The following is a 21184-nucleotide window of genomic DNA, read 5'->3' as shown; positions in this document are numbered from 1 at the left end:
CTAAAATATCTTTTCCTTCTTTATACAAACACATTTTCCACCTCAAAAAAAAAAAAAATCACATTTCAGGCCCCCCCAAAAGTCTTTTCCCCATTTTAATTCCTCTTAGCCTCTGGTAACCCCCTTATCCAACCCCTCCGTGCTAAAAAACACCAAAAGCTGAGCCAGAAATACCAAAAATATTTTTAAATTCACCCAAAAAAGCCCCAAAATTTGAGGGGGTCCCGCCCCCCCCCCCCCCCCACCCCGGGCCTGGAGCGCCGGCGCCACCTGGTGGTGACAAAGGGAATGACAGGACAAGGGGGACCCCAATGTCCCCAAGGGGTAACGGGGACCCCAATGTCACCACAACGTCCTCAGGGGGACCCCAATGTCACCCCAGTGTCCCCAATGTCACCACAATGTCCCCAAGGGGAAAATGGGGACCCCAATGTCATCACAATGTCCCAAAGGAGAGGACAGGGACCCCAATGTCCCCCCAGTGTGCCCAAGGGATAACAGGGACCCCAATGTCACCCCAGTGTCCCCAGGGGGACCCCAATGTCACCACAACGTCCCCAAGGGGACCCCAATGTCACCCCAGTGTCCCCAATGTCACCCCAATGTCCCCAAGGGGAAAATGGGGACCCCAATGTCATCACAATGTCCCAAAGGAGGGGACAGGGACCCCAATGTCCCCCCAATGTCCCCAAGGGGGGAATGTGGACCTCAATGTCCCCCCCCAATGTCCCCAAGGGGGAAATAGGGACCCAAATGCACCCCAATGTCCCCAAGGGGGCCCCAATGTCACCCCCAGTGTCCCCAATGTCACCACAATGTCCCCAGGGGGACCCCAATGTCACCACAATGTCCCCAGGGGGACCCCAATGTCACCCCCAGTGTCCCCAATGTGACCACAATGTCCCCAGGGAGACCCCAATGTCACCCCAGTGTCCCCAATGTCCCCCCAATGCCCCCAAGGGGGGAATAGGGACCCCAATGTCACCCTAATGTCCCCAAAGAGGGGACAGGGACCCCAATGTCACCACAATGTCCCCAAGGGATAACAGGGACCCCAATGTCACCCCAATGTCCCCAACGTGGGGGGACAGGGACCCCAATGTCACCCCAATGTCCCCAAGGGATATCAGGATGTCCCCTGGGGAGGTGAGGGCACCCCTGCTATGCCAGGGCTGTGGAACAGTGCCCATTTTTGGGGTCAGTGCCCATTTTGGGGTGCCCATTTTGCGGTCAGCGCCCATTTTGGGTCAGTGCCCATTTTGGGGTGCCCAGTTTTGGGGTCAGTGCCCATTTTGGGGCGCCCATTTTTGGGGTTCAATGCCCCTTTTGGGGTCAGTACCCCTTTTGGGGTGCCCATTTTTGGGGTCAGTGCCCGTTTTTGGGGTTCAACGCCCCTTCTGGGGTCAGTACACGGCCTCGTCGCCGTTGTCGTCGCTGTCGGGCCCGAAGCTCTCGCCGTTGTCGAAGTAGGACAGCACGTAGTCGGTCTCCTGAGGGGACAAAGGGGGCACGGGTGGCACCTGGGGACACCCTGAGCACCCACCAACCCGCCCAGGTGCCCCCTCTGTCACCTCCTCGTGCTCCTCCTCGTCGTACTCCTCCTCCTCCTCCTCCTTTCCCTCTTCTTCCTCCTCCTTCTCCTCCTCCTCCTCGGATGTCACCTCCTCCTCCTTCTTCTCCAGGCTCTGAGGGGACAAAAAACACCCCAAATGCACCCACTGGGGCCACCCCCTGTGGAATTCACATTTTCTGGAAAAATCCCTGCGACTTTCCCTGAAAAAATCCCAGGATTTCTCTCCCGGGAAGCTGAGAAACCTCAGGAAAAGGAAAACAATTCTGATCTCATTTGCTTCTCCTGTGTTTTGCTCATGTGGAAGAAGTTTGGATTGTTTGATTCTGCTGCGAGTTGTTTTTACTAATTGGCCAATCAGTGCCAAAATGTGTCAAGACTCTAGAGAGAGTGAGTCCCAAGTTTTTTATTAATATTTTTTTCATTATTATATTTTATCTTTTTTTCATTATTATCTTCTTATCTTTTCATTATTCTATTTTCTTACTTTTCAGTAAGTATCTTTTCTGTATTCTTTAGTATAGTATATCATTTTAAAATACAAGATAGTATTATAAATAATATTATATATTGTTATATATAGGATTAATATATAATATAATATATAGTATATAGTATACAATATACAATATATAATATATAATATATAATATATAATATATAATATATAATATATAATATATAATATATAATATATAATATATAATATATAATATATAATTAAATAACAGATATATTAATACCTATATTGCATTAATATTATATAGTATATTAGTATGTACTATAATATATAATATTACAGTATATATTATATATACTATAGTATGTATAATACTATATATTAAATAGATATTTATTAATACTATAAATTAAATAACACTGTATATAAAATATATAAATTATAAAAAGCAATAAACTAGCCTTCTGAGAACACACTCTAGCATAGTATAGTATTTTTAAATAAAATATAGTATTATAAAGTAATAAACAGTATTTTAAAATATAGTATAGTATTATAAAGAAATAAATGGTATTTTTAAATATAATGTAGTATTGAAAAGTAATAAACAGCATTTTAAAATAGAATACAGTATAATAAATAAAAAACTAGCATTTTTCAATATAATACAGTACAATAAAGTAATAAATAGTATAATAAAGTAATAAGTAACATTTTAAATAGAATCTAGTATTATAAAGGAATAAACAGCATTTTTAAATATAATGTAGTATTATAAATTATTAAATTAGCCTTCTGAGAACATAGTATAATATAGTATAATATAGTATAGTATAGTACAGTATATTATAGTATAGTGTACTATAGTATTTTTAAATACAATATAGCATTATAAAGTATTGTAAATTTATACAGTATTACATAGCACCATAAAGTATTATAAATTGCATTATAAAGTATTATAAATTTATTATGAAATAAATCAGCCCTCTCAGAGCCCGGAGTCAGATCCCTCATTCCCTGCCAACCCAACCACCGCCAGCTTCCCCTCCGTACCTCCAGCTTCTTAATGGCCTCCTCCTTGTCCAGTGCCACCTGCTGCTTGGGGACAGGCCCGGGGGTCCCTGGGGGGGGGCACAGGGCACTGTCACCCCCCAGGGGACGATGGGGACACGCGGGGTGGGGACAGGGCGGGGTCACTCACGGGCCTTGCGCAGCCGCCGCACGCGGATCTTCAGCTCCCGCGGGAGCCGCCGCCAGTCTGGGGGGGCAGAATTGGGCAAAGGTGGGGCAAAATTGGGGTTGGGGGGGACCCCAAAAAGCCCCACGTGCCCCCCAGGACCCCTCTGTGTCCCCTCCTGTGTCACCCACCTGGGTTCCAGTCGATGGCGTTGTCCACGGGGCTGGAGAGCTGGTACTTGTCCGAGTAGCGCTCGATGTCTGCGGGGGCACGCGGGGATTTGGGGGCATTTTAGGGGATTTGGGGACACTCTGGGGGGATCTGGGGACATTTTGGTGGGATTTGGGGACACTCTGTGGGGATTTGGGGACATTTTGGGGGATTTGGGGACATTTTGGTGAGGATTTGGGGACATTTTAGGGGATCTGGGGACACTCTGTGGGGATTTGGGGACATTCCAGGGGGATTTGGGGACAGCCACCCCCGATGGATGATGGCATGAGGTGGTGCAGCTAGGGGGAATAAAATGGGAATAAAATGAGGGAGGGGATAAAATGAGGGGGATAAAAAATGGGAATAAATAATGGGGGGATACAGTGGGGGGATAAAATCGGGGGGATAAAATGGGGAATAAATAATGGGGGGGATACAGTGGGGGGATAAAATCGGGGGGATAAAATGGGGAAGAGAATGGGGGGAATAAGACGGGGGAAATAAAATGAGAGGGAATAAAATGGGGGTAATAGAATGAGGGAGATAAATAATGGGAATGAAATGGGAGGGAAGAAAATGGGGGGAGATAAATAATGGGAATAAAATGGGGGAGATAAATAATGGGAATAAAATGGGGGGGAATGAAATGTGGGGAATAAAACGGGGGGGAAAAATGGGAGGAATAAAATGGGAGGAATAAATAATAGGAATAAAATGGGAATAAAATGGGGGGGATAAAAAATGGGGGGATAAAATGGGGAAGAGAATGGGGGGAATAAAATGGGGGGAATAAAAAATGGAAGGAATACAATGGGGGGGATAAAACGGGGCAATAAAATGAAGGGGATAAAATGAGGGGGATAAATAATAGGGAGAATAAAATGGGGGAGATAAATAACGGGAATACAATGGGAATAAAACGAGGGGATAAAAGGGGGGGAATAAAACAGGGAATAAAATGGGGAGGAAGAAAACAGGAGGGATAAAATGGGGGGGATAAAATGGGGGGGATAAATAATGGGAGGAATAAAGTGGGGGGAGATAAAACAGGGGGGAAGAAAATGGGGGGATTAAAACGGGGGAAGAAAATAGGGGGCATAAAATGGGGAGGGGATAAAAGGTGGGGGGAGAAAACATGGGGGGATAAAATGGGGAAGAGAATAGGGGGAATAAAATGGGGGGCATAAATAACGGGAGGAGTACAACGGAGGGGATAAAAGGGAGGGGATAAATAACGGGAATAAAATGGGAATAAAATGAGGGGGAATAAAATGGGGGGGATAAATAACGGGAGGAGTACAACGGAGGGGATAAAAGGGAGGGGATAAATAATGGGAATAAAATGAGGGGGAATAAAATGGGGGGGATAAATAACGGGAGGAATACAACGGAGGGGATAAAACGGAGGGGATAAATAACGGGAATAAAATGAGGGGGAATAAAATGGGGGGATAAATAATGGGGCAACGAAATGGGATAAATGGGGGGGGAATATAACGGGGGGATAAAACGATGGGGCTGGGTACTGCAAGAGAGTTCTGGAGCACACCGGGACGAGCCCCGTCTCCCCCCGGGGCACACGGGAGGCTGAGCCCGGTGCCGGTGGTGCCGGTACCTCTGCGGGGCGCCCCCGGTTTGACGAAGTACGGGAGCCCCTTCATGGCCCGGCGCAGCTCCTGCTTCAGGGCCAGCATGTACTCGCCCTCCTCGCCGCCGGGCAGCGGCGCCGCGCGGCGCTCCAGAGCCTGCGGGATGGCAGGGGGAAAACGGATATTTTATCATTGCTTTTTGGCAAATATTGAAATTAATGTCACGCGAGTTATGATTTGCTTAATTAGCATGTTCTAGGTTTTATATATATATATATATTTATATTTTTATATATATATATATATATATGTATATGTATGTGTATATATATATGTGTATATATATATGTATATATATATGTATGTATATGTATATGTATACATATATATACGTATGTAATGTATATATATGTGTGTGTATATATATGTATATATATATGTGTATATATATGTATATATATAATAGACTAAATGATACCAAATATTATCCAAATTTTTATTACCCGAATTATATTGCAATTTTATAGCAATATGATAATATTATCATCATTATATTATTACATTATTATTTATTATCAGCATTGTTATTATTATTATTTTACGATATTTATTCACTGATATTATTTCCCTACTATTATCTATTAGTATTTATTAGTATTACATTATTATTTATTGTACTATTATATCATTATGCTCTTATATAATTGATCATCAGTATTTGCGAGTATTTATTATTACTAATCATATATATACTCATATATATTAGTTTATATATATTAGTATATATATTAGATATATATATTAGTGTATATATTATTTGTAATAATATATATTTGTAATAAAATATATTAATTGTATTATTGTAATACAATTATTTGTAATAATATATATTATTCGTAATAATAGATATAATAATAATAATAATAATAATAATAATAATAATAATAATAATAATAATAATAATAATAATAATAATAATAATAATTCTTTTCCTATTAAACTTTTACAATTTTAAAACCAGCTGATGGGCGTTTCCCCCCCGGGGCCCGCGTTACCGGAGGGCTCACCGGGAAGAGCGGCGCTGGCTGCAGGGTGGGCGGCGGCAGCGCGTCCCCCTTGCCGATGCCCACGGCCTCCACGTTAAACGTCATCTGCCCCCGGCCCCGGCCGCGGCCCCGGCCCGCCATGGCCCTGGGCAAAAAGCAGCAAAAGCTGAGCCAGAAGTACCAAAAATATTTTTAAATTCACATAAAATCCACCCCAAAAAAATGCCCCAAAGTTTGGAGTGGGTCCCGCCGGGCCTGGAGCAGTGGCGCCGCCTGGTGGTGACAAAGGGAATGACAGGACAAGGGGGAGCCCAATGTCCACAAGGGGAGGAAAAAGGGACCCCAATGTCACCCCAATGTCCCCAAGGAGGGGACAGGGACCCCAATGTCCCCCCAATGTCCCCAAGGGGGGAACAACGACCTCAATGTCCCCAAGGAGGGGACAGGGACCCCAATGTCACCCCAGTGTCCCCAAGGGGAGAACAGGGACCCCAATGTCACCCCAATGTCCCCAAGGAGACCCCTTGGCATCGCCGTTCTGCCCGGTGCCGGTGATGCCCCAAGTGCCGCTGCCCAGCTCGTTTCGCCCCTCGGTCCGGTCCCGGTCCCGGTTGTTCCCCCCGGGCATGGTTATCCCCCGTCCCGGTTCCACCCCGTTCTCGGTCCCGGCGCTCCCCGGTGTCGTTTCTTCCTCCTCCCCAAAGCTGCTGCCGGTGCTGACCCCAGTCCCGGTGCCCCCCAGGTCCCCAGTCCCCATACTTGTCCCGGTACCCTGTCTCTGTGCACCACCCAGTCCCGATGGCCTCCCCCGGTGGCTCCCGGGCTCGGTCTCCATCCCCGTTCCTGGGTGCTCCCGGTGGCCCTCCCGCTCCCGGTATCCCCTCGTACCCCGGTCCCGGTGTCCCCTCGTGCTCCCGGTCCCGCTCCCGGTCCCGCTCCCGGTCCCGGCCCCGCTCCGCGCAAGCGCAATCGCTCTCCACGTGTGCGCGGTCGCCGTGGCCCCGCCCCGCGCAGGGGGGGCGGAGCTTGAGCGCAAGCAGCGCGCTGATTGGCGGGTCAGAACGAGGGGCGGGGCTTAGAGGGGGAGCACTGGAAGGGGCGGGGCCGGGGCGCGGGGTGGGAACGGGGGGCTCAAAAAGGGGGATGAAAAATGGGAGAAAAACGGATGAAAAATGGATAAAAACTGGATCAAAAGTGGATCAAAAGGGGATGAAAAGGGGGTGAAAAAGTCCCTCGGCCCCTCCTGCCCAGACCCTCCCAGCCCCTCTGCCCCGGGGTAGCTCAGCCCCCGGTACCGGTGCCACCCCAGCCCTGCCACGCTGTGCCCCCCAGTCCCGCTGCCCACTGCCCCCAGCCCCACTGTAGGACCCCCCAGTTCCGCTACCCCCTTGTACTCCCCCAGTTTCCGATGCTCCAGGGCCCTCAGCCCCCCCATCCCCGCTGCCCCCCGGTCCTGCTGGGCTCTGCCCCCCGGTCCCGCTGCCCCCCGAGAGCCCCCGGTGCCCCCCAACCCCCGATCCCCCCCCGTCACTCCCACGCAGGGCCGGGCTCTGGATGCGCCGTGGCTGATTCATCCCGCTCCAGCCCCCCCCGCGCCCGCAGCTGCCAAAAATAGCGCTGCGGGAGGGGGGGGACCCTCCACAGCACCTCCCGCCCCCCCCGCCTCACCGGCGGCAGGCCGGGATGGCGGCCACGGGCCGCTGGCCCCGACAGCCCCATCCCCGGGGCCGCGGCAACCGGGACGAGCGAGCCCACGCGCCGGTTGGCACGGTAAAACGGGGATGGAGAGGGGTGGGATGGGGGGGTCCCCGCTGAGAGGGGGGGTGAGGGGACAGCCCCCCGGGTCCCGGGCTCGGGGGGGTGTCACGGAGGGGATCGGGAGGATTTTCTCCCGTTTTACCGGCTGGTCGGAGCGGGATGAGCGGCTGTCGCCATGGGAACCGGGCGGGCGGGGGTGGGGGCGCCGGTGGGGATGGGGTGTGAGCAGCGATGGGGGGTACCGGTGGGGATGGGGGTACCGGGAAGAATGGGGGTACCAGGAAAAATGGGGTACCGGGCAAGGATGGGGGTACCGGGAATAATGGGGTACCGGGAATAATGGGGTACCGGGAATAATGGGGTACGGGCAAGGATGGGGATACCGGGCAGGGATGGGAGTACCGGCAGGGATGCGGGTACGGGCAAGGATGGGGGGGTACCGGGCAGGGATGGGGGGGTACCGGGCAGGGATGGGGGTACCGGGCAGGGATGGGGGGGTACCGGGCAGGGATGGGGGTACCGGGCAGAGATGGGGGTACCGGGCAGGGATGGGGGGGTACCGGGCAGGGATGGGGGTACCGGGCAGAGATGGGGGTATCGGGCAGGGATGGGGGTACCGGGAATAATGGGAGTACCGGGCAGGGATGGGGGTACGGGCAGGGATGGGGGGGGTACCGGCAGGGATGGGGGTACCGGGAATAATGGGGTGTGGGCAGAGATGGGGGTACCGGGCAGGATGGGGGTACCGGCAGGATGGGGGTACGGGCAGGGATGGGGGTACCGGCAGGGATGGCGCTGTGGGCAGGAGAATCAGGTGGGGCAAAGGGAGGAGGATGAGGAGGGGGCCCAGGAAAGCATTTGAGGAATGGGATTTGGGGGTGCAGGCACAGCCTGGCGAGCTCGGGAACCCTCGTTTAGTGGGGAAACTGAGGCAGGGAGAGGGGGCACCCCATCCTGGGGCTTTGGGGGTCTCAGCGCACCCTCTCCCCTCGCAGTAAGCGGGCGCCACCCGCACCCGCCGTGAGCCCGGCCATGCCCAGCGCCGCGGTGCCCCCGGGGGCGCTCCCCATGATCCCGGCCGAGGGCTCGGCGCTGCTCCGCGCCGTCTCCCAGGGCAAATTCCGCCTGACCCGCCTGCTGCTCGAAGGGGGAGCCTACATCAACGAGGGCAACGCGGCGGGCACCACGCCGCTGATGGCGGCGTGCCGGGCGGGCTACGCCGAGCCCCCCGAGCAGCCGCGGATGGTTCAGTACCTGCTGGAGAACGGCGCCGACCCCAACATCCCCGACAAGGCGGGCAAAACCGCGCTGATGCACGCGTGTGCCGAGCGAGCCGGCCCCGCCGTGGTGGCCACGCTGCTCGCCCACGGCGCCGACCCCAGCGCCCGCGATTACGGCGGGGGCTCGGCGCTGGTCTACGCCCTGGAGCGGGGGGACCGGGAGACGCTGCAGGTGCTGCTGGACGCGTGTCGGGAGCGAGGCCGCGATGTCATCATCATCACCTCGGCCACGTCGCCCCGAGGCACCAAGACCACCCGGCAGTACCTGAACTCGCCGCCCTCGCCCGCTCTGTGCGCGTCGCCGTCGCAGGTGCAGGTGCGGGCGGCGGCGGCGGCGTCGCCGGGGGCCGGCGGGAGGGATGAGGAGCGCGATGTGTTCCGCTTCCCTCCCGCCGCTCCGGAACCGGCCCGCGCCGGGCCCAAGCGGCAGCTGAAGAGGCTCAACTCGGAGCCGTGGGGGCTGGCGGTGGAGGGGGTGCGGGGGGGACCCTCGGAGGGGACGCAGGGACCCGCAGAGGGAGCGCGGAGAGCGTTAGATGAGATGCGGGGACACCCCGAGGGGACGCGGGGACCCTCGGAAGGGTCGTGGGGTTCTCCTGAAGGGACATCGGGCCCTCAGGAGCAGCTGGCAGCAGGGCTGGAGGGGCTGCGGCTGCGCCCCCGCCGGCACAGCGTGGAGGGACGCGATGTCTCGGGGCTGCCCGGAGCCGCCTGGGCAGAGCGGGTGCCCCCCGTGCCCGCCCCGGGGCGCTGGGTTCCCGCCGATCCTCCACGGGGCAAACCCTTGCGCCGGGACCCCCCTAACCCCGAGCTGGGTAGCGCTCCCGGGCCGCTGCGGCACCCGGCGGGGCTGCTGGAGCGCCGCGGCTCCGGGACGGTCCCGCCGGAGCCGCCGGGCCGGGCGGGGCTGCTGCCGCCGCTGCCGCCCCGAGCGCTGCTCCGCCGCCACTCCATGCAGCCGGAGGCGCTGCGGAACCTCGGCGCTTTCTGCGGAGGGCTGGGACCCGAGCCTGGCTCGTAGGGACCCCCCCCTCAAGGCCAGGACCCCCTTGGGGAAAGCCTGGCCCTGCTCTGAACCCTGCTGAGGGTCAATTGTTCCATTCCTCTGTCGGCACAAACTGCACGAGCCCCAATCTGGGGAGCTGGTGGGCGCACCCCAAGTGCCAGGGCCCCCCCAGGATCCCCCTCCTGCTCCTGCCTCATCCTCCCAGCAGCTTTTCCCCCCAGGGTCTGGCGTTGAAGGCCCCAGTGTAGCTCAGTGGATGGGAGTGAGGGGTGGTGGGCACATCTGTGGGGTTGGGGGCGCGGCTGTTGCATCCCAATCTCAGTTTTAAGGGAAAAAAAAGAGGTTTTTTTTGAGATCTGAGTTGTTGTACTGCCAGGCTGGGAGGGATCCCCAGGATCCTTGGGGATCCAGCAGCTTGGATGGAGAAGGGTTTAGGGAAAGGGGCTTGGGAGATTTAATGAAGGACAAAGAACAAGAAGACAAACTTAGACAAAATCTTGTTATTTGACACAAAACAAGGAATGCCCAGTGGGATAAATACCATGGGAGATTCAGAAACCATTTGCCTGGAGCATGGAAAAAAAAAACTCCCAGGATATTCTGGGATGGGGAGCTGGGAGGGATCCCCCCCAAACCCAAGGGAAATCCCCCCCAACCCTCCGAAACTGCTGCTTCCCTCATACTTGTCCTTTGAAAACAATAAAATTCCATAAAACCCACATTTCCCCAGGGGATGGAGCTGGCTTGGCTCCTCCAGGCTGTGTACAGAGCCCAGTTTGCCCAGTTTGCCACCAGTTTGGAGGTGGAACATCAATGGGAGGAGGTTTGGATCCATCATCGGCGGCGCCGGTCCGGGCTGCGGCTCCGCCGGCGGCCGCCCCTGCAAAAGAGGGAAAAGTGGGGAAGGGAAAGGGGAAAAAAAGGGGAAAAAATAAGGGAAAAGAAGGGTGAGGGAATGGGGAATGTAAAGGGGGAAAGGGGGAAAGGGAAAAGGAAAGGGGAGGGAGGGGAGGGAGGGGAAAAGGGAAAAGAGGGTAAGGGAATGGGGAATGTAAAGGAAGAAAAGGGAGAAGAGAAAGAAGAGGGAGGAAAGAGGAAAAAGGGAGGGAAAGGGAAGGAAAGGAAAAAGGGAGGAAAAAGGGGAAAGGAGAGGGAAAAGGGGAAAGGAAATGGAGAAAAGGAGAAGGAAAGAGTACAGGAAATGGGGGAAAGGAAAAGGCGGGGAAAAGGGTACAGGAAATAGGGGAAAAGAAAGGGAAAAAGGGAGGGAAAAAGGTACAAGAAATATGGGAAAGGAGAGGGAAAAGGGTACAGGAAATGGAGGAAAGGAGAGAGAAAAGAGTACAGGAAATGGGAGAAAGGAAAGGGAAAAGGGAGGGAAAAGGATATGGGAAATAGGGAAAAAAGAAGGAAAGGGGTACAGGAAATGGGGAAAGGAAAAGAAAAGGGGAACAGGAAATGGGGGAAAGGGAGGGAAAAGGGAAGGAAAAAGGTACAAGAAATATGGGAAATGAGAGGGAAAAGGGTACACGAAATAGGGGAAAAGAAAGGGAAAAGGGAGAGAAAAGGATACAGGAAATGGGAGAAAGAAGAGGGAAGGAAGAAGTGCAGGAGAAGACAATTTTGGGGTGCTTATCCCTATTTTAACCCCGCCACCCCTGGAACGGTGCACGCAATTCCCCCATTCCCCTCGCCCACGTGTCCCTCCCATTGCCAGCTCCTGGAATTCCCAGGAATTCATTCCCTGGAATTCCCAGGAGTTCCCTGGAGCTCCCAGGAGTTCCCTCACCTCCTCTTGCCCTTGGGGGGGCCCCTGACGAAGCACCAGTCCACGCTGACCGGCTGCCCCATGAGCTCCTGCCCGTTGAGCCCCTCCATGGCCGCCTGCGCCTCCTTGTACGTCTCGTACTCCACCAGCGTGTAACCCTGGGGGGGACAGGAACCAGGGGAACTCGGGTTTGGGGTGCACAGACCCCCTGACAGCCCGGGATTAGGATTGGGAACGGGACAGGAACCAGGGGAACCCGGGTTTGGGGTGCACAGACCCCCCAACAGCCCGGGATTAGGATTGGGAACGGGACAGGAACCAGGGGAACTCGGGTTTGGGGTGCACAGACCCCCCTGACAGCCCGGGATTAGGACTGGGAACGGGACAGACACCAGGGGAACGCAGGTTTGGGGTGCACAGACCACCCCGACAGCCCGGGATTAGGATTGGGAACGGGACAGACACCAGGGGAACACAGGTTTGGGGTGCACGGACCCCTTAACATCCCAGGTTTGGGACTGGGAACGACACAGGCACCAGAGAAACTCAGATTTGGGGTGCACAGACCCCCCAACGCCCCAGTTTAGGATTGGGAATGACACAGGCACTGGGGGAACTCCTAGCTCAGCTTTGGGGTGCACAGACCCCTTAACACCCCAGGTTTAGGATTGGGAATGAACCTGGACATCAAAGGAACTCCCAGCTCAGATTTGGGGTGCACAGACCCCCTGAGACCCCAGATTTAGGACTGGGAATGCCCCCAGACATTGGGAACTCCCAGCTCGGGTTTGGGGTGCACAGATCCCCTGATACCCTGGGTTTAGGATTGAGAATGAACCCAGAAACCAGGGGAACTCCCAGCTCAGGTTTGGGGTGCACGCACGCCCTGATACCTCAGGTTTAGGATTGGGAATGAGCCCAGACACCAGGGGAACTCAAATTTGGGATGCACAGACCCCCTGACACCCCAGATTTAGGACTGGGAATGCCCCCTGGCATTGGGGGAATCCAGCTCCCACCCCAACCCCCAGCTCAGTTTTGGCTTTTGGGGTGCAGGAACCTCCCAATAAACCAAAGCTGAGCTGCAGAACTGGGGTGCCCCCCTGGCACCTCACACCCTGGAGGCTGAGCTGGAGCCTGGGGGGGGTCCCCAAAAGCGCCCCCTCCTCACCTTGAGGTAGCCAGTGCGCCGGTCCAGGTTCAGGTGGATGTTTTTGATCTCCCCAAACTCGGCGAATCTGTCGTGCACGTCCTCCTCCGTGGCCTCCTCGTGCACCCCTGTCACAAACAGGATCCAGCCCTCCACGGCTGGGCAGGGAAAACTGGGGTCACAGGGCTGGCAATGCAGGTTTGCACCCCAAAATCCTTGTGGGGTTCGGGGGCAGGTGAGATTTGGGGGAAAGTGGGGAAGAATCATCCCAGCGTGGCCTTAATCCTTCTTTCTTGCTGTGCTGGGTCCCCAGTTTGGGGTTTGTCACCCAAAATCACTCCTTCTTCAGCTAGGAAAGGGAGATGAATGTCCAAAACCCCCAAATCCTGGGTGAGGTTGGGGAAAGCTGATCCCAGCAGGGCTGAACCCAAATCCAGATCCCATTTCCCATGGGGAAAGTGCCCCTGGGGACATTTGGGATGTCATGGGGCTCTGAGGAAGGAAAATCTCCCCCAGATTCCCCCATTTCCACTTTGGGAAAGGGGATTTGGAGCTGGGGTTTGCCCTAAAATAAATCCTGGGAATGAGGGGAGGGGTTATCCCAGCCTAAAATAAATCCTGGGAATGAAAAGGGGAGGGAAGTGATTGTTCCAACCTGGAATGAGGGAAGGGATTTTCCCAGCCTGAAATAAATCCTGGGAAAGAGGGAAGAGATTGTCCCACCTAAAATAAATCGTGGGGAGGGGAAGGGAAGAGATCCTGGAAATAAAGGAAGGGGGAAAAAAATTATCCCAACATAAATTAAATCCTGGAAATGAGAGAAGGGAAAGGATTGTCCCAGCCTAAATTAAATCTTGGCAACGAGGGAAGGGATAGTCCCAGCCTAAAATAAATCCTGGGAAGCAGGGAAAGGGAGGTCCCAGCCTAAAATAAATCCTGGGAATGAGAGAAATTTTGGGAAGGGAAATTTTGGGATGGAAAGTTTAGGAAAGAGGGGAGGGGAGGGGAGGGGAAGGGAAGGGAAGGGAAGGGAAGGGATGGGATTGTCCCAGGCTAAATTAAATCCCTGGAATGAGGGAAGGGATTGACCCAGCCTGGGAATAAGGGAAGAAATTGTCCCAGCCCAAATTAAATCCTAGGAATCAGGGAAGGGATTGTCCCAGCCCAAATCAAATTCCTGGAATGAGGGAAGGGATTGTCCCAGCCTGGGAATAAGGGAAGGGACTGTCCCAGCCCAAATCAAATCCCTGGAATGAGGGAAGGCACTGTCCCAGCCCCCTGGGAGCCCCGCAGGTCCCCAGTGTCCCCTCACATCTCTGCGGCCCCGGCTCGTCCCCGTCCTGCTCCACGCTGTCGTAATCTTCGCGCACCCGGGCGCGGGATCCTTCCTCTGGGGAAACAAAAACGGGGGGAAGAACGGGAGCCCCAAACCTCAGGGGTCACCCAGAGGGCTGGGGAAGGGCTCTGGGGGTGCTCTGGGGGTCTCACCTGAGCCGAAGCCGCGGCCCTTCCGCTTCTTGGCCTTCTCTTTCAGCTTGTGGATGCTCTCTGTGGGGAATGGGGGTCATGGGTTTAGCAGGAGCAGGGAGACCCCCAGAGAGGGATGGGACCCCTCAGCCTGGCTGGGAGGGGCTGGGGATGACCCCTGGGGTGGGAATGACCCCCCTGGGAATGACCCCCCTGGGATGGGAATGACCATTGGGATGGGAATGACCCCCCTGGGATGGGAATGATCCCCCTGGGAATGACCATTGGGGTGGAATGACCACTGGGGTGGGAATGACCCCCCTGGGATGGGAATGATCCCCCTGGGAATGACCATTGGGGTGGAATGACCACTGGGGTGGGAATGACCCCCCTGGGATGGGAAGGATATCCCTGACAGGGACCCCTCAACCTGGCTGGGAGGGGCTGGGAATGACCACTGGGGTGGGAATGATCCCCCTGGGAATGACCCCCCTGGGATAGGAATGACCACTGGGGTGGGAATGATCCCCCTGGGAATGACCACTGGGACTGGAATGACCACTGGGCTTGGAATCACCCCTGGCTGGGAACGACCACTGGGAAGGGAAGGGCTGGGAATGACCCTTGGGATGGGAATGACCCCCTAGGAATGACCACTGGGCTGGGAATGACCACTGGGCTGAAAATGATGTCCCTGGGTCGGGAAAATCCCACCCGGACCGAGCAGGACCCCCCGGTCCAGGCAGAGCCACCCCCGGGCACGCCAGGACGGTCTCCCCGTGACGGGAATGACCTCCCCGGGGCCGGACAGGGCCCCCCGAGTCCCTCCGGGCCAGGAACGGACAGCAGGACCCATCTCCCACACCGGGAACGACCTCCCGAGCCAGGCGTGACCCCCCAGCACCGAGCAGGACCCCCCCTGGCACCGACAGCAACCCGCGCTCCGGGCCCGGGCTCTCCCTGAGGCCGTCGCGGCCGGAGGCGGCGGGAGCGGCTCCGCTGAACCGGGACCCGGCCGGATCGCTCGGCGGGGCCGCTCTGGGCCGGGCGGTACCGCCGCAGCCCCGCGCTCACCGTCCCCGTCCTCGTCCATAGCGAAATCCTCTCCGCCCGCCTCATGAAGATCCAGCACGTCCGCCATCTTGCCGGGAGTAGCGGGGCACGCCGGGAGCGCGCCGGAAGTGGGAGGGAACGGGGCGGAAGTACCGGAGCGGCCATATTGGGAGTGTGACGGAAGTACCGGCGCGGCCATATTGGGGAGTGTGGCGGAACTATGGGCGCGGCCATATTGGGAAGGGCGCTGGGCGGAAGTGTCCCGCTCGCCATTTTGAGAAGGTCGGGGCGGTTCTTTTTGCCCCGGGAAGCTCGAATCACGGGAATTTTAAACCCTGGGAATTTTGAACCTTGGGAATTTTAAACCCCACACACCAACGCGGCTTAAAGCAGTTTCTGGGCACGACTGCCCCCCCCCCCCCCCCCAAAAATGAGCAAGAGCACCAAAGTTTACCAAAATCGCTGGGTTTATTGTAGAAAATCCACAGTAGTGTTTATCCCATAATTCCACTGCCTCAACAAGAAGCACGACTTTCCCCATACTGAGAAAATCTGAATTTTGTTAATTTTACACCTTCCACGGAGATCCGGAGCCTCCCAACTGGCGCCTTGATCCCACAGGCAATGGAATATGTTTTTTTTTCCCTTTTATTTTTATTTTTTTTTTTATTCCACAGTGATGGAACTCCTAAAGTCCTCCCAGATTTATTTGGAGCATAAAAAACTGGATGAGCTTCAGGGATTCCCATAGGTGTAAAATAAATTGCAGGATTAACTCTATGTTATTCCTAAATCAAATTTTTCCAATATTTCAGGAAAATTACACCCCACAACCCCCCCCCCCCCCCATCCCTTTTAAAATCCAATTTCCAGCGACACTGAACGTTATTAGTGTTTGTAAAAAGTATAAAAAATATATAAACCCCCAAAATAAGCTTGTTAGGATGTGGATATAAAAATGGGGTACCTACAGATAATGGAATTATTCCAATTTTATCCTAAAACAATGATTATTGCTGGAATATCCTGTGGTCAGGCAGAGGGAAGAGGGAGGGTGGGAACAGTGGAATCTGCAGGGTCTAAGGGAATAAGAAGTGGGAAAAGCTCTAAGCTGGGTGAAAAAGGAATTCTGGCTTGGAATGCAGTTTGTACTCCCAGTCTGCTGGGGAAAAGGGGAGTAAGATGAAAATTTCCATGGATAAATTGACATTTTCTTGGGTGGACTCGGAGCTGTTTGAACAATTCCATGCCATAAAAGGGGTTTTAAAGCTAAATATAGTCTAAATTCCATATGGATACAAAGGATAAGGAATGATTAGTGCAAATCCCTCCCTCATCCACAAACTCTCCAAGACTTTTCCAACCTTCCAATGCTGATGTTTGCCTCCAGACAGGGCAATTCCATGGGGGAACTGCAGATCCTGGAATTCTGCAGGCTGATCCCAGATTTAATTCCAAATGCTGCAGTCTGATCCCAGTATTAATTCCAAAATTAAATCTGGATATTGCACGCCTTGGCACTCACTCATTTAATTAAGGAGCTCATCAAGGAGCTCTAATTGATCCCTTTCTGCTGCAGGAGGGAGGGGATCCAATGGGTTTTTCCAGAGGAAACACTGGATTCCATGGAATCCCAACTGCTCCAGCAATGATGGAGTGATGAGAGGACAAAACCTGGGATCTGAACCCCGAAAATAAGGGACAAGAAAAAATCTGTAGGGATTATGAGGGAACAAAAAGTTCCCTAGGGAATAAGGAGTTCTCAAGGGAGGAATGAGGAGGCTGAGAAGCAGCTCTAAAACCAGGATAAAACTGCTAAAATCCATTCAGGAGCTTTTCCCCTAAATTCATGAGCTTTTCCCCTAAACTTCTTCTAAATGTGCAAACGGGCTGGGATTTGGGGAAAGGGTTTTGGGGATCAACCAAGGTGGGATTTCGGGGTTCAGCAACCAGAGGAGTGTAAAAATTTCCCTGGGGAATAAGGAGCTCTGAAGGAAGAACGAGGAGAAGCTCTAAAAACCAGGATGAAAATTGCCAAAATCCATTCAGGAGCTTTTTTCCCTAAATTTCCTCTAAATGTGCAAACGGCCCGGGACTTGGGGAAAGGGTTTTGGGGATCAACCAAGGGTTGGGATTTTGGGGTTCAGCAGCCAGAGGAGTGCGCTGAGCCCAGCTGGCCAGCTGCCAGCAGCAGGATGTCCTTCTTCTCCTTGTGGAACCTCAGCTCCTTCCCGGCCAGCCGGGCCTCGTCCAGCTCGCGCTCGGTGGCCGCCAGCTCCCGGGAAAGGGCGCCTGGAATGTTCTGCTCCCGGTTCACCCAGTCCAGGGCCATCTGGTTTCGGATGTCATCGTCCAGAGCGCGGTGGGAGTAGTGAGCCAGGACTTCCTGGCGGGAATGGGAGGCAGAGAATTGTTAGAATTGGGGAAAAAAAAAAAACCCCATATGGGCACGCGATAGAATTGTTAAAATTTGGAAGGAACTTTAAGGGAATGAGGCTCTGCGAAGGTTGAGCTAGGACAGAGGTTGGGCAGAGTTAATTAATAAAGCGGGGGTTTATTAAAAGGGTATTCTCAATGGATGCGCCTTGGGCAGTGTGAGAGCCCAGGCAGGGCTACACCCAGGATGAACCAAAATGGTCACAAAATGGACCCAAAATGGTCACTAAATGGACCCAAGATGGACCCAAAACGAACTCAAGATGGGTCACAAAATGGACCCAAAATGAACCCAAGATGGGTCACTAAATGGACCCAAGATGGACCCAAAACGAACTCAAGATGGGTCACAAAATGGACCCAAAATGAACCCAAGATGGGTCACAAAATGTGCCCAAGATGGACCCAAAATGGTCACAAAATGTACCCAAGATGGACCCAAAATGAACCCAAGATGGGTCACAAAATGGATCCAAGATGGACCCAAAATGGTCACAAAATGTACCCAAGATGGACCCAAAATGAACCCAAGATGGGTCACAAAATGTGCCCAAGATGGACCCAAAATGGTCACAAAATGTACCCAAGATGGACCCAAAATGAACCCAAGATGGGTCACAAAATGTGCCCAAGATGGACCCAAAATGGTCACAAAATGTACCCAAGATGGACCCAAAATGAACCCAAGATGGGTCACAAAATGGACCAAAGATGGGTCACAAAATGGTCACAAAGTGAACCCAAAATGGGTCACAAAATGGACCCATGGTGGGTCACAAAATGGACCCCAAATGGTCACAAAATGGACACCTGGTCACAGGGTCTCTCACTTTTATAAGTTTCGATCCATTTGCATATTGGAGTTAATTGTCCAATTACAGCTCCACCACCTGAAGTCCCATTTTCCTTGTTTTCTCTCTTCAGTCCACATTGTTTATGCTCTTGGGGCTGAGATTTGGATCAATTTGGATCATTTGTCCTTCACAAGGCCTCAGGGGAAGCTCAGGAATGGGAAGGAGCAGCAGGATGGAGTTGGACTCACCTGGCGTGAGCACTGACGTTCCCTCATGGCCTTCAGGCTCCCGTTCCAGTGCAGCAGCTGGAAAACTGTCATCAGCTCCTGGCATGGCAAGAGGGAGGGTTTAAAATACAAAATATAAAACCACCAGATGTGCTGGGATTGCTCAGGGCTGGGCGATTTCCACTTGTGTGTTTTGGAAGGTTAGTATCATAAAATATTCTTTAATGCATGAGAATAAATTCTCGTAAATGCTGGTGGTACACAGAGCAGGAAAATGATAGAATATAGTGATTTAGGCACCTCATTAAGGAATTCCACATTTAAAATGAAATGCAGTGACTCTCTAAAGTGGGAGGGTCACTAAGAGAATGTTTGCTTTGCAAATACAGGTACATATATTTATATCTATAATATATTTATAACACATATCTATAATTCTATATATGTGTGTAATGAGAGCAGATATTCCATTTCTAGCTGTTTTAATCTTGATCCACGTTCCAGAACCTTCCCTTGGCAGCTCAGGCTTCCCCTTATCCAGATGTTTTTCCCACATTCCATTGGGATCCAAGGTTGTGGTTTGGGGTCAGGACATCCCAAACCCACCACCAGTCTTTGGGGGAAATATCTTCCCATCTTGTGGGAGCTCCTGCTCCCCTGTTTTTAAGGACGAATCCCACTAATTAACTGGATTACTGCAATTAGGACATTTGGAAATATCAGAGTGACAGTGAGTAAAAAACAATTCTAAGGGAATAATTGGAGTTACCCCAAATCTGAGCAGAATCAGAAGGAAAATCTGAGTTAATTTCTGTGAAGGTCCGCCCGAAATGAACGGGTGACGACGAAGGATTTTCAGATGGACTTCTACAATTTCCCATGGAAAAAAACTAAAAATACACCTGGGAGACCAACCCAAACATCCCTTAAGCAAACCAGGAGTGGGAGCTGGGCAGAAGAGGACACAAAGTGGACACAGCACCTGGAACTCCAGCATGGATTTCCCCTTGTTGGACTCCAGCATGAAGCGGAAGGCCCCGATCCCGGTGTTGGGGTTATCGGCCTCCTCCCGGTTGCCCTGCAGAGAAATCCCAGCTGTGGAGCTGCCACTGCCATCCCTGGGAATTCCCACTCCTGGAATTCCCAGTGGGATCCAGGAGAGCCCCATGGCAGCACAGGCTGAGCCGTCACACGTGTGGATGTGACAGCCTGCTCAGACAGAGAGAAGCTAAATAATATTTTCCAGAATTGACTTTGGAAGCTTTAGGGGAGCTGGAGATAAACAATGGCAGCCAAATATGAAAAATAACCTGCAGCTGGTGGTTTTTTAACAATCTGTTTTGCATGGAATTAAAAGTAAGTTTAGAAATTACAAATAAATTTAGAAATTAGAAATAGTTGGCTTCAGATTGTGATGGGCATGAATTATAACACCTGTATTGCCTCACCCTACACATGAGACTGAAATGAAATTAGAAATAAGTCTGGAAATTAGAAATAAGTTCAGAAATTAGAAATAAGTTTAGAAATTAGAAATAAGTTTAGAAATTAGAAATAAGGTTAGAAATTAGAAACAGTTGGCTTCTGATTGTCATGGGCATGAATTATAACATTTGTATTGCCTCACCCTACACATAAGTCTGAAAAAGCAACTAGAAATAAGTTCAGAAATTGGAAATAAGTTTAGAAATTAGAAATAATTAGCTTCAGATTGTGATGGAGTGAATTACAACATTTGCCTGTATTGCCTCACCCTACACACAAGACTGAAAACAGAATACATTTTTTTAAACCGCCTCTAAATGACCCCACGTCAGGGTCAGAAAACGGCCCAATCTGACCCAAAAAAAGACCAAGCAAGCCCCCCCCGCTCACGTTGAAGGACGCCAGGGCCTCGGAGACGCTCTTCTCGATGAAGTCGTCGGTGATGCGGCGCGAGGGGTGCTCGTTGAACACGGAGTTCATCAGCGCGATCTTGGCGGCGCTGCGGCGCGCCTCGGCCTTGGTGGGACAGAACTGGGGACACACGGCCACGCTGGGGACACCCCGGGAGCCCCGCGCACCCCCAGGGCACCAGCAGCGGGGGCCGAGGGGGGAGCGAGGGAATGGCACCCCCAGAATCGGAACTGCAGCCCCAGAATCAGAATTGCACCCCCAGAACTGGAATTGCACCCCCAGGAATCAGAA

At 52.7% G+C, this 21184-nt stretch overlaps 4 protein-coding genes across 4 annotated transcripts in view; 1 reads left to right on the top strand and 3 right to left on the bottom strand.

Annotated features, from left to right (window-relative positions):
- Window positions 1-243: 243 nt before the first annotated feature.
- Window positions 244-6218, bottom strand: LOC134429402 (DNA-directed RNA polymerase III subunit RPC7-like). Its single transcript, XM_063176562.1, has 7 exons — window positions 6080-6218; window positions 5039-5168; window positions 3402-3470; window positions 3235-3291; window positions 3087-3154; window positions 1572-1685; window positions 244-1490 (listed from the first exon to the last, which is right to left on the bottom strand). The coding sequence occupies exons 1-7, from the start codon at window positions 6197-6199 to the stop codon at window positions 1404-1406; spliced, it is 645 nt and encodes a 214-aa protein (XP_063032632.1). The 5' UTR covers window positions 6200-6218; the 3' UTR covers window positions 244-1403.
- Window positions 6219-7591: 1373 nt separating this feature from the next.
- Window positions 7592-10821, top strand: LOC134429387 (ankyrin repeat domain-containing protein 34A-like). Its single transcript, XM_063176539.1, has 2 exons — window positions 7592-7828; window positions 8812-10821. Exon 2 carries the CDS (start codon window positions 8849-8851, stop codon window positions 10115-10117), a length of 1269 nt encoding a protein of 422 aa, XP_063032609.1. The 5' UTR covers window positions 7592-7828; window positions 8812-8848; the 3' UTR covers window positions 10118-10821.
- Window positions 10588-15652, bottom strand: LOC134429403 (RNA-binding protein 8A). The gene is made up of 6 exons (XM_063176563.1): window positions 15562-15652; window positions 14509-14568; window positions 14333-14410; window positions 13042-13178; window positions 11892-12028; window positions 10588-10982 (listed from the first exon to the last, which is right to left on the bottom strand). The coding sequence occupies exons 1-6, from the start codon at window positions 15626-15628 to the stop codon at window positions 10937-10939; spliced, it is 525 nt and encodes a 174-aa protein (XP_063032633.1). The 5' UTR covers window positions 15629-15652; the 3' UTR covers window positions 10588-10936.
- Window positions 15653-15989: 337 nt separating this feature from the next.
- Window positions 15990-21184, bottom strand: part of LOC134429100 (LIX1-like protein) — a 5467-nt gene continuing 272 nt past the window's right edge. Inside the window, exons 2-5 of the mRNA XM_063176186.1 lie at window positions 20873-21157; window positions 19980-20075; window positions 19019-19096; window positions 15990-17926 (exon numbers count right to left, since the gene is read on the bottom strand). Of these exons, the coding sequence (XP_063032256.1) occupies window positions 17684-17926; window positions 19019-19096; window positions 19980-20075; window positions 20873-21157 (702 nt within the window). The 3' untranslated portion in view covers window positions 15990-17683. The remainder of the gene's footprint in view (window positions 17927-19018; window positions 19097-19979; window positions 20076-20872; window positions 21158-21184) is intronic.

Source organism: Melospiza melodia, chromosome 25 (assembly GCF_035770615.1).
Source record: "Melospiza melodia melodia isolate bMelMel2 chromosome 25, bMelMel2.pri, whole genome shotgun sequence".
Lineage (NCBI taxonomy): Eukaryota > Metazoa > Chordata > Aves > Passeriformes > Passerellidae > Melospiza > Melospiza melodia.
This window is presented reverse-complemented; position numbering and strand designations above follow the sequence as displayed.

Excerpts from the sequence above, each read along its gene's own strand:
- LOC134429403 (XM_063176563.1), bottom strand. The coding sequence starts at position 15,628 with ATGGCGGACGTGCTGGATCTTCATGAGGCGGGCGGAGAGGATTTCGCT. Across the intron at positions 14,411-14,508 it reads GGGCCGCGGCTTCGGCTCAG|AGGAAGGATCCCGCGCCCGG; the intron begins GTGAGACCCCCA and ends TTGTTTCCCCAG. Across the intron at positions 13,179-14,332 it reads CGAGCCGGGGCCGCAGAGAT|CCGTGGAGGGCTGGATCCTG; the intron begins GTGAGGGGACAC and ends TTCCCTGCCCAG.
- LOC134429402 (XM_063176562.1), bottom strand. The coding sequence starts at position 6,199 with ATGGCGGGCCGGGGCCGCGGCCGGGGCCGGGGGCAGATGACGTTTAAC. Across the intron at positions 3,471-5,038 it reads ACCGGGGGCGCCCCGCAGAG|ACATCGAGCGCTACTCGGAC; the intron begins GTACCGGCACCA and ends GTGCCCCCGCAG. Across the intron at positions 3,292-3,401 it reads CGCCATCGACTGGAACCCAG|ACTGGCGGCGGCTCCCGCGG; the intron begins GTGGGTGACACA and ends CTGCCCCCCCAG.
- LOC134429387 (XM_063176539.1), top strand. The coding sequence starts at position 8,849 with ATGCCCAGCGCCGCGGTGCCCCCGGGGGCGCTCCCCATGATCCCGGCC.